Source organism: Mus caroli, chromosome 10 (genome assembly GCF_900094665.2).
Source record: "Mus caroli chromosome 10, CAROLI_EIJ_v1.1, whole genome shotgun sequence".
Taxonomy (NCBI): Eukaryota; Metazoa; Chordata; class Mammalia; order Rodentia; family Muridae; genus Mus; species Mus caroli.
Genome location: NC_034579.1, coordinates 69,760,467 through 69,773,514, shown reverse-complemented (window position 1 = coordinate 69,773,514; position 13,048 = coordinate 69,760,467). Strand labels below are relative to the sequence as shown.

The window sequence follows — 13,048 nt, the reverse complement described above, 5'->3', positions numbered from 1 at the left end:
GATGTGCTAGCTATGCAGACCGTGCTGGCCTGGCTGTGGGGTGGAAGAACAGGCAGCTGCTGGTGGTCCCCGTCTCCCTGTGCCCCCTCTGCCTGCTGCAGTTCCTCATCTGTGATGGGTTCACATGGCTCAAAGTAGCTTTTAGATTCCTCTGCCTTTGAGTGTTTTAGGCACTCTGCTGCCTGTGTGCCGGGATGCATTGGGCCTCTGGTGGGGAAAGGGCCCTGTTAGTCAATAATGGCAGTCCATGGTGGTTCAAGTCTGGTTTGCTGAGCTGTGACTGTGAAGCTTTCGCACTGATAATATACCTCGGCATTAATGTAGACATTTTTGAAGGAGTGTCCACATTGTGTGGACGCTGATATGTGTTACGTGAGGGAGCCTACTGTTGGGTGAAATGGAGTGCTGGAGTATGTGCTTGTCTTTCCTGTCTGGATGGGATGACTCAGGCGGTGGCTAAGTTCGGGGAAGAGGTGAGGGATTCTCCCCCAGACCGCACTTTTGGGTCCTTTTCAGATTGATAAGAACCTGAAGTCTCTGGAAAGGTGCCAGTCCCTGGAGGAGATCCAGCGGCTGTTTGAGGCAGGTGACTACAAGGCTGTGGTGCATCTGCTCCGGCCCACGTTGTGTACCAGTGGGTTTGACCGAGCCAAACACCTGGAGTTTATGACGTCCATTCCTGAGAGGCCAGCCCAGCTGCTTCTGCTGCAGGTAGGTGCTTACACTTGAGTCCCACCCATGTTTATATTGCCTTCACTTGTGTATGAAACAATAACGAAAAGAGACAAGTGGGAGCTTAGCCTAACACCGAAAATGATGTCAGGCCAAAGACATGGTCAAGATTGGGATAGTGTTAGAACCTAGGAGTTTAGATTTTATTATTCGGTAGGATTGCAGTTTTGCCTCGGTAGGATTGCAGTTTTGCCACGGGAGGAAAGAATGGTTAAGATATCCTCTGTCATTGTTAGCACTCCCGTCCTGAGTCGGATTGACACAAACATGGCCAGCCTGGACTCTGTCTCCTTCTGGTTTATGCACTAATACCGCCTGTACATTAATCTGTTGGCTCTTTCCCCTTTGGGTCGGAAGGAGGACAGAAATATTCCAGCCTCTTCACTTGGCGTTTTAATTGTTACCTTTCTTGAACTGGGAACTACTGAAGAGGTGCAGCTGTGAGAACAATTGTTTCTTCTCAGCCATGGTCGGAGGGAGGAGAGAGATGGTTTAGGAGAGTGGAGAGGAGTAGGAGGGTGCTTTGGCTCCTGGCCTGGGCGGTGGGTGAGGTAGGACCCTCCAGAGAGCAGTGAAATGTGTCTGACACATCTCTGTTACACTGAAGGGTACTTAGAATGGTAGTGTGTGGAGGGGAGAGCCAGTATGCTGAGTGTCAAAGAGGAGGGATGGGGCCAGCCCTCTGTAGGATGGCCCCCATGCTCAGATATTATCTTGTTCCTGTCAGTAGATGTGGCCGGAAGCTTTTTTCTTGGGAGAAGTGTTGCCCTGTATTATGGGCTGTTCTAAGGACTGGGCCATACACTATGGGGCTTCTGCTTCTAGGAGTAAGTGATTTCCGATTGTTGCTGCCTGTTTCTTACTGAGTGGAGTGATTATTTTTTATTTTTAATAATTAAAGTTTTTTTTTTCTCATTGGATCTCCCCCCCCCCCCCATATGTCATTTGTTATTATTAAATCATGACTTCATTTTTGTTTTGTTTTTATATGCAATGCTCTCAGTTTTTAATGTTGTCAGGATCTGTTCATGCTCACAGGTAGATGGCTGTGGTTTTCTTTACTGTGCGTTTGTGTCATTGTTCCTAGGTTGGGACAGTGCTCATCTGCTGTTCCTCAGAGTGCCTGGCAGTGGCCAGGAAGGCTGTAGAGGGGAGGAGGGAGCCATGCTGTCTGCAGCAGTGGTGAAGGGATACCCTTCCTTGCTCACCCACAGCGGCAGCCATGGTGAATGGCTTGCTTATTTTAACTTGGCTGCTTTGGCATTTCTGGGGTTGAGCATCAAAGTTGGAATCCTTCTCACGGTGAAGGGAAGGATACAAGAATGAGCTCCCAATTCAGCAGGCTGCTTTCTATGTTCCTCAGTGTGGCTAATAGTTCTTCTCACTCAGGTACTTTTTAGATGTTGCTATTCTGGGTTGTTAGTCAGACTTTTTAATTGTGCATTGTTGGTTTGTAAGAATCCTATTGATTTTTGTCTATTTAGTTTGAACCTAGCCTCTTAATGAAGTTCTTATTTCTTTTTACTGTTTTCTGTTTATTTGTTTAGGTATGTGTTAGTATTGTCCACAGAGAGTGGTAATTTGGTTTCAACACTAGTTGGCAGTTAGTCTTCTGCTTTTTTGTTCTTTCTGGCCTTGAGCCTTATGTTCTGTTAGAGCAGTGGTTCTCAACCCTCAAGATGCATTTGGGGGGTCAAGTGACCCTTTCTCACGGGTCACATGCCAGATATCCTGCATATCAGACATTCACAGTATGAACAGCAATAAAATATTTATGTTTTAGGGGTTAGGGTTAGGTTAGTAACAAAGGGAATTAGTCACTTGGTCTCAGCTCTGCTACTTGCTGGCTCCATGGTCCAGTTCATAGAGGCCCAGATTTATAAATGGGAAGATTAGGCACAAAAGTAAAAGAGTTTTCTAGAAGCGCCCTGGCGGGTGGCCTGCCACATTGCCATTGTTCCCAAGTCAGAGTGTGCTCGTGCCTGCCTTAAGGCTGTGGAGCTGCTCTTGTGGTGGCTGCTCCTGGGTCTTTGGTCCTATCCTTTGTTTTCCCCCAGTCTCAGACCTGAGGTCCCAGTGTGGTGTGTCAGGTGGACAGCACACCCCTTGTTTTGTTTTTCTTCTTGTGTTCAGGACTCATTGCTGCGGCTGAAGGACCACAGACAGTGTTTTGAATGTTCTGATGTGGCTCTGAATGAAGCGGTCCAGCAGATGCTGAACTCAAGTGAATCTGCAGCCAAGGAAGAGTGGGTGGCCACAGTGACCCAACTGCTGCTAGGCATCGAGCAAGCACTGTCGTCAGACAGCAGTGGCAGTATCCTTAAGGAGTCATCCTCGACCACTGGCCTTGTCCGCCTTACCAACAACCTCATTCAGGTAACCCAGCTCTTCTTGATCCTGTGCTGTCTCAGCAGGCGTGTCTCTGATAGCCCTTCTGAGGTTCACTGCTACTCACCAAGTTATGTACCCGAGGGACACGTTGGCTTCTCTGGCTAGGACTGTGGAGTGTGAGGAGGCAGCTGCCCTCAGATACAGACCTGGAGCTGCTTCCTCTAGAGGTAGAGTTGATGTAATACTGGTATAACAAAGATCCTCAGACATCCTGTTCCAGAGGGGCAGAGGTAGGCTTAGAGCAGAGGTTCTGTCTGCATTTAGTGTGCCAAGAGGCAGAGCGAGGACTAGAGTCCAGGTCTGGCTACTTTCTGGGCTTTCCTATTCCTCACGCTAGCTACCCTAGAACTTCGGGTTGAGAGGTAGTACTGCTATCTTAGGTTGGCCACAGTGCCCCCTGTTTCCCAGGCCAGCGTTGGGGCACGCAATCTTCATTGAGTGTCCTCTGCTATCTTCTAAACTCATACTTTGGCCATGCATAAGTCCTGCTAAGCCACAGCTTCCCTCCTCTAGGTTTATTTTACCCTCCATTTTGTTCTGCCATAGTCTAGGTCCCTGCCATTGCTTTGATGAGCTGTGGAAGCCCTGTAGTAGTCCTTCCTGTACCTTGTACTTTTTTAGTCCAGTCACCATCCTGCCACAAATACGAATGTCTCCTCCCTTCCCTAAACCCTTCACATACTGTCTGGGTCGGGTGCCAGGGTGCACGGATCTCCAGCTTTTCCTCTTCTGTTTTCTTAGCTGAAACTTTTCTGGGCCACCTCTGGGATCCTGGCTTGTGAATGTGTCCTATGCCCTCATGCCCTGCCCTCTCTGGGTGTTAGGCATACCACAGTCATTTACCTGGAAGCCTTGAGGGCTTCTGCCTGCTCACCCTGTGCATGAAACCCTATTGCCACTCCTGCTTTTATGGTAGTGTCTATATATGCCCACACGGCTCATAGCTTCTCCATGCCTGCCTTCCCCTGGGTGTTAGGTCCCCTCGCCATGGTCAGTAACTGCATGTGGCATGAGATTGCCATTGGTCATTCTGGGAGTCTGTCTGATGACAAACTGGGATACTGGTAGGCAGACAGCATGCCTCACCTCCTCCGGAAGGTGTTACAGCATAGGCTCATGTCAAGAGGCCTGAGGAGGCCGCCATGTTGTGATGTGCTGGTGTCCTCTGCCAGGTCATCGACTGCAGCATGGCTGTGCAAGAGGAGCCCAAGGAGCCCTATGTCTCCTCTGTGCTGCCCTGGATCATCCTGCACAGAATCATCTGGCAGGAGGAAGACACTTTCCGCTCCCTGTGCCACCAGCAGCAGCTCCAGAACCCAACAGAAGAAGGTGCGTGCACTGACTGTAGGCTAGGAGGGATGGGCCTTTCCTGTCCCACGCTGTGGGGCCCTGTGGCCTTGTCCCAGGTATTGTGAGTAGGATTATGCTAGTGAGCTGCCCAGCTTGTTGAGCCTCTGCAGCACTGTAGGATTTACGCCATAGGCACACCTCAGGGTACCCTCGCCTCATGGAGACCCTTTGCTCAGTGATTTTTGTTTAATATAAATGTCTAGTAATGAATGTCTGTAGGATGTATTTGTACTAAATTGTTTTCACAAAAGACTTGAGTAGTGAAACGTGTAACCATAAATGTTTATTATTTTTCTTATAACAATGAAAATTACCCATACCGAAGTGTTTTCTAAAAGCTGCCAGCAAGAGCTGGACATAGTGGCAGATACACCTAATCCCGGCTCTTGGGAGGTAGAGGCAGGTGGATCTCTGTGAGTGAGTTCAAGGCCAGCCTACTCTAGACTGCAAGGTCCAGGATAGGCAGAGCTACACAGAGAGAGCCTTTCTCAATGAAAAGAAGCAGGCAAGCTGTGGGCAAGTAAGTAAGCAAGAGGAAATAGTTTAGTGCCCTCAGCTAGGGTAACACACCCAGGGAAGAGCAGACATGTTCTGTGGACAGGCGGGCATGGCGCTGTGTCTCTCCACTGTCTTAATTCACTTGCCCTTCCCCCAAATAAGGTGCTAATGGTCTATGCATAGCCCAGAGTTCCAAGAATCCTGGGGCTTTTGGGGGAAACTAGTAATGATTTAGTGACGCACAGATATTTAGTGGCGATTTCGTAGTCAAGTAAGCCTGAGTAGAGGAGTCTTACAGAGTTGTGAATGGCGCATGTATGACCCGACTGCTGTAACTTCTCTTTGAAAAGCACAGAAGGTGCTTTGAGAGATGTGCATCAGAAGCCAGTATTGGTTCTCAGGGTAGTTTTTTTTTTGTGTGTGTGTGTGTGAATGAAGTATTCAATTACATTTAGAAAGATGTATGATTTCAGTTGGTTTTTATAAGCATAGATTGCTTATGAAATCCAGCTAGGTAATTACTTAGAAGACAGAAAGAGGAAAGAGAAAATTCTGTGGTCATAAAAGTCCCTGAAGAAGAGGCATCCTGCCATCCTCTGCTGCTGCATGGTTTTGCACTAACTCCTGTCTTCCCAGGGATATCGGAGATGCCCATGCTCCCATCTTCCCTCATGCTGCTCAACACGGCGCATGAGTACCTGGGCAGGAGGTCCTGGTGCTGCAATTCAGATGGAGCTCTGCTGCGGTTCTATGTGAGTGACTCATTGGGCGGACAATATAAGGCTGGGGCAAGGGAGAGAGGTGGGAAAAGCCAAAGTGACTCCTTTGGGCTTGTGTTTGTCTGACTGTAGGGTCCCCATTATGCATCTTTGACTAATAATGCACATCTCTAATTTCTAAAACTTAACTGCTGAAAGTCTGAACTTGGTTCCTGTGGCTTTTTTCTTTCTTACTGTGACAAAATACTAGAGGTAATCATCTTAATGGATGAAATTCCTTTTGGCTCATGGTTTCAAAGACGTTAGTCCATAGTTAGTTGACCCCGTTATCCTTGAGCCTTTGGCATACACCATGGTGAAAGCACAGGTCCTCATTGTGCAGTCAGGAACTATTATACTGACTGTGGTCAGTCTTAAACTTGCCCACTGCGACTGATTCGTGGTCGCTCTCTGGGTTTACTGAAGATAAGCAGCATGAACCAGTCTCTGCTGATTAGGAAGCCAGGTAGTGCCAGACAAATTACAGAGCATCAAGTTTTCTGCATGTACCAAGGGAGGAGTATCTAGCTCAGCCTGTATACTTGCTAATAGAGTTTTATTGTGGCATTTATTTATTACATAGCAATTATGGCTGCTTTTACTATGCACTGGCAGGTACAAGATGAATATGTATGGTTTGCAAGGCCTAAAATCTTTGTTCTTTGGCCCTATAAAAAGTCTTCTGCTGGGTAACTTCTGTTGGGTGGGCATATCCTTTGTAGCTGTAGCTTCTCCCCAGTGCTTCTCTAGTTTGCCCTATCTTCACCCAATTTTTACTACTTATGGGGGTCTGTCATTTACTTACTGTGTTTATTATTTGACTTTCCTCCGCTGGCGTGAGGTCTAAAGAGTAGGTATTTTTGTTCACTTGGTTCAGTGCTGAATCCAAGTGCTTAATGTAGCACCTGGCACAAAACAGATGCAGATTTGTGTGAATCAGGGCTCCAGAGGAGCAGAGCTGATGGAACTGATATTAAAGAAGACTTATTAGACTGACTTACAGGACATAGTCTGGGTCGTCCAGTGATGTCTGTCTCAAAACAGAAAGGCTAAGACTCCAGTAGTTGTTCAGTCCATGAGGTTGGATGTCTTAGCAGTCCCAAAATGGGGATAGAGTCCAGGATACTCCCTGGAGAACTGCTCATTTTCAGTCTCTGTTGGAATCCTGAAAAGTTTCACTTTTTTTTATTTTAAAAGATTTATTTATTTATTTATTTTATGTATAAACATAATGTAGCTGTCTTCAGACACCAGGAGAGGACATTGGATCCCATTACAGATGGTTGTGAGCCACCATGTGGTTGTTGGGAATTGAACTCAGGACTTCTGGAAAAGCAGTCAGTACTCTTAACCTCTAGCCATCTCTTCAGCCCCAGAACTTGGACTTTTAATACCAGCTGCTGCAGCAGTATAGATAAACTTGCCAGTGAGAGTGAGGGCAAGCAGGCAAAAAAGCATAGCTTCCTTCTTCCATGTCCATTTATGTGGGCTGCCGTGAGAACATATAGCTTGGATTTAGGATGTCTTCCCACCTCAAATAATCAAGAAAATCCATTACAGGACTGCCCAGAAGTTTGGGTTTTAGTTGATTCTAGACACAGTCAAGGAGACTGAGAGTGTGTACAGAGCTTTTGCATGCATAGGATTGATAGCTTGCAAAGCCTGTATTGCTATCTAGGAGTCAGCCTGCTTCAGTGCTCTGCCAGAGTACAGAGACACTGCTTCTAGGAGGTCTCAAGGCAGCTCTCTCATGAAGGCAAGTGGGGAAGATGGCTCAGTGGTTGCTGTGTAAGGTTGAGAACCAGCATTCAGATCCCCAGAACCTATGTGTCTTAGGGTTACTAATGCATTGATGAAACACCATGACCAAAAGCAAGTTGAGGGGAAAGGGTTTATTTAAATAAAGGCTATACTTCAATCACTAAAGGAAGTCAGGACAGGAACTGAAACAGGACTGGAATCTGAAGGCAGGAGCTGATGCGGGGGCCTTGGAGGGGTGCTGCTTATTGGCTTGCTCCTAATGTCTTGCTCAGCCTGCTTTCTTATAGAACCCTGGACCACCAGCCCAGGGATGGCCCAGAATGGGCTAAGCCCTCTTAGGTTAATCACTAAGAAAATGCCCTACAGCTGGATTTTATGGAGACATCTCATCAGAGGCTCCTTCCTTTGTGATTATTCTAGCATGTGTCAAGTTGACATAAAACTATCGAGCAAGCCGGGCGTGGTGGCACTCGCCTTTAATCCCAGCACTCGGGAGGCAGAGGCAGGTGAATTTCTGAGTTCAAGGCCAGCCTCATCTACAAAGTGAGTTCCAGGACAGCCAGGGCTACACAGAGAAACGCTGTCTCAAAAAACAAAAACAGAAACAAAAACAAAACAAAAAAAATAGTGTGTAAGTTTATCAGGTGGTGTCCTTCCTCATGTGCTGTGCCTCTATGCTAGACTGGCTGGCTAGCTGGTAGGCTGAGCTCCAGGATCCATCTCTTTCTGTCTCTTCATGCTGGGATTACCAAGCACAGACCCCACTATACCCCACTTGTTAAATATGAGTTCTGGGGATCAAACTCAAGTCCTCTTCATGCCTGTACAGTGAGCACTTTGTGTGCTGTGCAGTCTCCCAGACCCTTTGCAGGCCTGTATACTATACTTAAACACTGATAGTGATCCAAGAGGAATTCTGTTGATCTTTATTCTTTGTAATGCCTTACAATTATTAATGAGGTTGGGTACGTTTTTTGCCACATCCTGTGCAGCTTGGGTTCTGGAATTCTGGTTAGGGACTATGAGGGACTAAAGAAAGACAGTGAAGTGGGATCAGATAAGAGTTCTCTTAACTGTTCCCTCTAGCATCCTGCCGCCAACCTGGAACTTCAGTATGTTCATTAGGCACAGCACAGTGGAAGGGATTAGTTTGATAGTATGTCTCTGTTGGCCATCAGTCTCAGGCTGTAAACACCTGAGTGGAGGAAGCTGTACAAGAGAAAAGCTTTGCTATTACTCTTGAGCCTGGCCCTTATGGGGAATGGCTTTGCCAATGTCCTATGGGTCATTTGGCCTTGGCACCTTAAATAGGTCATGCCCATGTCAGAATACACATTCACTGGGGCTTTCCTCACTCGGCTTCTTCCACCTCTATACCATTTTATATTTGTTTATTCTTGGTTGCCTCTCTTATAATTTGGCTGCTCATAAAATTTGTAAGTTTTCCTGTGAACTAACTTACATTCTCTGCATCATCCCCCAAATTGGTTCTCTACAGATTTTCAGCCCTTGTCTGGCGTGTCCCACCACTTTTACTGAATTTGATACATGTACCACACACCATTCCTGGGCAATTGTTTCTGGGCAGCTGCTGTGGTTTAACTTCGTGTGATGTCTCATCTACAGAATTCTGAGGTTCTTGTTTTGTCTTTGGGGACAGGGTCTCACTATGTATCCTATACTAAACTCCAGATACTCCTGATTCAGCCCTCTGAGAGCTAGGAGTATAGGCATGACCTGCACATCCAGCCAGAATGTAAACATGTAATATCAGGTCACCAGGCTTTTCCTTTATTGGTGTGATGTCCCCATTTAAGCGATCCTTCTCGGGGCCAATGGGGAGGCATATGCTGTCAAGCCTCATGGCCTGAGTTTGCTCTCTAGAACCTACATGATGGGAGGGGAGAACCGAGTCCCTCTACATGTGTGTCATGGTATGACAGTGCCCTCTCCTCCATAAAGCAAATAAACAAACAAACGTAAACAATAGAGGAAGGAAGGAAGGATGGATGGAAAAAACAAAAGAAATTATTATAGCACATGCCTGGAATCCCAGCACTTGGGTGGTGAGGCAGGATGATCAGGAGTCCAGAGTCACCTCAGGCACATGAAACCCTGTCAGTAAACAGTGAAACACATTGTTACATGCATTCTTCATTCCTTGTCAATGTTTGTTTGTTTATAAGATAAGGCAGGCCCAGTTTCACATTCCATATAGATGGCCAGTTGGTTTGAGCTCTTCATTAAAGAATTTTCCCACTGAACCTGAGGCTCCTTCATCCCCTGTGAGTACACAGGGGTTATCATTAGACACTGTTTGTGCTGATGTAAGTAAGCAGCCTGTCCAGTCCTGTGCTGGTGCCACAGATGGTCTGGTAACTATAGGATTCATGTCCTTACCTTTTTCCCATTATAGTCTTTAGGATATTCTTAGCTCTTCCTTCCATAACGTTATTAGATAAGTGCATAAAATTTTGAGAAATTGTACCCTCCCTGGAATTTTGGTTAGAGTCAGTGGCCTTATTGATTAAATGGGAGAGAAGTAGCCACATTGAACTCCTTAGTCAAAAATAGTATATCTCTCCATGTATTTCAGTCTTACATGTTCCCATTTCTTATTTCAGTTATATGCATTTTGTTTGAAGACTAAGTTTTTGTGTGTGTTTCTGGGGGTCCAAGAAGGCCTTGTATGTGCCAGGCATGTGGTCTGCTGGGGTCCTATACTTCCAAACCTGGGAATCTTTTAAAAACTTCCTATTGCAAGTAGATGCTTAAATTAATTTTTATTTCTGTCTTGTTTTGCAAACATATTGGAACATTTTAAAAAGAGATCTCTCTTAGACATGGTCTCTTAACTTATTATTTGGTTAATTATAATGGGTCATGGACTTGATGTATTTCTATATTAATGATTATAGTCTATGGATACCTTCATTCCCCCTTTCTTTTCACTCTTTATGGGTCTCTCTTTTTTTCTCTCTTATGTTAGTGCCTCATCACAGGATGGTCACACTTTTTTCTGTAAAGAAGAAAGAGTTTGTGGGCAGGAGGGTCTCTGCAACGCCTCAGACTCTCTCAGTAGAACAAAGACAACAGAACTTGTGGAGATTAAAGTTGAACTTCCCTGGGAATAAATTTAGACATAACATTTCCTATCCAGAGCCACGACTGCTTTGCTGTATTGTCCTTGTCTCTCTGGTTCTCAGTGACGGTTTGTTGGGAGGTTTTCCTCAACCCTCGTGGGGTTTAGAGTTGTTTGTCCGTATTTAGCACCATCTCCTCCATTGGAATCTGACCGTTTAAGAATTAAGTTCTGTGTCAAACTGTGCCTAAGAAAAGCTGCTGCTCAGTAAATGCACACTTAGTAAATGAATGGAGATGTACCTAGAATATCTTGTGGTGGTTCTAATGCTGGCGTGGTGTGCCAAAGTCAGGTGGGTTAGTCACATGCTTCAGAGGATCCTACTGCCAGAGCCAGCCAGAGCAGTTCTGTAGGGATATCAAGTCCTTTCTAGGAAGCAGGACTTTTGGAATCGAGCCATACAAGAACCCCAGACATTGCCTCCTCCAGGTAAAAGAGTCAATGAAGTGGTGGTCCCCCTGGGGTCCTGCTTTGACATGTAGGCTGAGCCTGTAGATCTGTTTCCTCAGGCATCTCTTTCCACTGTCACAGGTGCAAGTTCTCCAAAAGGAGCTTGCTGCATCAGCCTCTGAAGACACTCACCCCTACAAGGAGGAGCTGGAGACTGCCTTGGAGCAGTGTTTCTACTGCCTGTACAGCTTCCCCAGCAAGAAGAGCAAGGCCAGGTACCTGGAGGAGCACTCAGCCCAGCAGGTGAGGGTGAGCCTGCTACCCCAGGCCTGGCAGGGGCAGTGTTGGAAAGCAGGAGCTCCTGTGAGGACCTTAGATTTGTTGTACTGTGCAGACCCACACAGGCTGTACCTGGAGCAGGTGTGGTCTGATGGTTGATCAGAGGAAAGGGGTTTCATAGAAGATATAACCCATAATGATTCAAAATACAGCATGGCATGACAATTGTTCACAGGTTTATTTGCAGTTTGGATTACTTGCATAATTCCATAGATACTTTTCTTTCTGATTTGTTTTTTTCCAGAGTACCATTGGGTATTTTATGTTGTGGCTAATACCATGAGTCATTCTCCAGCCTTAGATACTCTATACCCTAAAGTGTAGGCTCCTTAGGATGGTACATCCACTATTGCCTAAGGGTGTAGAGCCTTAGCTTCCCACCCCCACCATGAGAAAACACACACACACACACACACACACACACCTGACCAAATTCGCATGGTTTCACAGATTATAACCTTTAGTTTCCAACATTTGCAGTTTTAGAGACCAGCTCCAGCCAGGCGTGAGTCCTAAGAGTAATGTCTTAGGCTAGCAGTGTAGTTCAGTTTGTAGAGTTGCCCAGCAGGGATAAAGCCCTAGTTTGTCACTAGTGTTACACAGAACCAGGTACTGTGGAGCACACCCTTGAGAGGTGGAGGCAGGGTCTTTAGAACTTAGAGTGAGCTCATAGTCATCCTGGACTCCATAAGATCCAAGTGCTGAGGTGAGTGGATGGCTCAACAGTTAAGAACACTGCTGCTCTGAGTTTTGTTTCCTGCATCCATAACATTAATAATATAATTTTGTGCAGTAATATCCTCAGGGAGTTTGAGCCATTGGAAATTAATTCTAAGGTAAATTATATTATGCCAACCCAAAACCCAAAAGACTTGGGCATTTTAGACAGCTGGAATGGATGCTTACACCCTCCATTGCAGATGAAAGAAGCAGGATAGGGAAGAGGCTTTGTCTTCTCCAGCACACTGTGACCTTAGCTGATCACATTGGAGATGAACGAACGTTTCCTTATTTCTCAACCTTGCATGTACCATGAGTCTGCATCTGTCTGTTTTCAAGGTGGATCTTATATGGGAGGATGCCCTGTTTATGTTTGAGTATTTTAAGCCCAAGACCCTCCCTGAATTTGATAGCTACAAGACAAGCACTGTTTCTGCTGACTTGGCAAACCTGTTGAAGAGAATTGCTACCATCGTGCCCCGCACAGAGAAGCCAGCTCTGAGTATGGACAAAGTCTCTGCCTACATTGAGGGAACCTCAACTGAGGTGGGCCTCAGGGAAAATGGGATGGTGGGGGTGATGGGCTTCCCCACACGCACTGCTGTCTGCTCAGCACCACCTGCAGGGGTCAGAAGAGGAACTGACAGGTTGCATACTTGACTGCGTACTTGTCTTCTCTCATGCTAGGTGCCCTGCCTTCCAGAAGGAGCGGACCCCACCCCTCCCGTGCTGAATGAGCTCTACTACCTCCTGGCTGACTACCATTTCAAGAACAAGGAGCAGTCTAAAGCCATCAAGTTCTACATGCATGATATCTGCATCTGCCCTAACAGGTGGGTGGTGTGCTGAAGAGCTATGCTGCTGCAGGAGCCTTCTGACTCTAGCTAGCTCAGTCAGTTCAGTGAGCCAGGTTAAGTTTCCTTGTCTGTAGCAAGATAAGGGGAAAATGGCAAAATGGTTTAGCATT

The 13,048-nt window shown here is 46.3% G+C and overlaps 1 protein-coding gene across 3 annotated transcripts in view; it reads left to right on the top strand.

Annotated features, from left to right (window-relative positions):
• Positions 1-13,048, top strand: part of Cabin1 (calcineurin binding protein 1) — a 116,204-nt gene that overhangs the window by 25,448 nt on the left and 77,708 nt on the right. For all 3 annotated transcript variants that reach the window (XM_021173767.1, XM_029482190.1, XM_021173768.2), the window contains exons 16-22: positions 517-711; positions 2,866-3,108; positions 4,296-4,452; positions 5,608-5,723; positions 11,164-11,325; positions 12,421-12,627; positions 12,769-12,914. In XM_021173767.1, the coding sequence (XP_021029426.1) occupies positions 517-711; positions 2,866-3,108; positions 4,296-4,452; positions 5,608-5,723; positions 11,164-11,325; positions 12,421-12,627; positions 12,769-12,914 (1,226 nt within the window). The remainder of the gene's footprint in view (positions 1-516; positions 712-2,865; positions 3,109-4,295; positions 4,453-5,607; positions 5,724-11,163; positions 11,326-12,420; positions 12,628-12,768; positions 12,915-13,048) is intronic.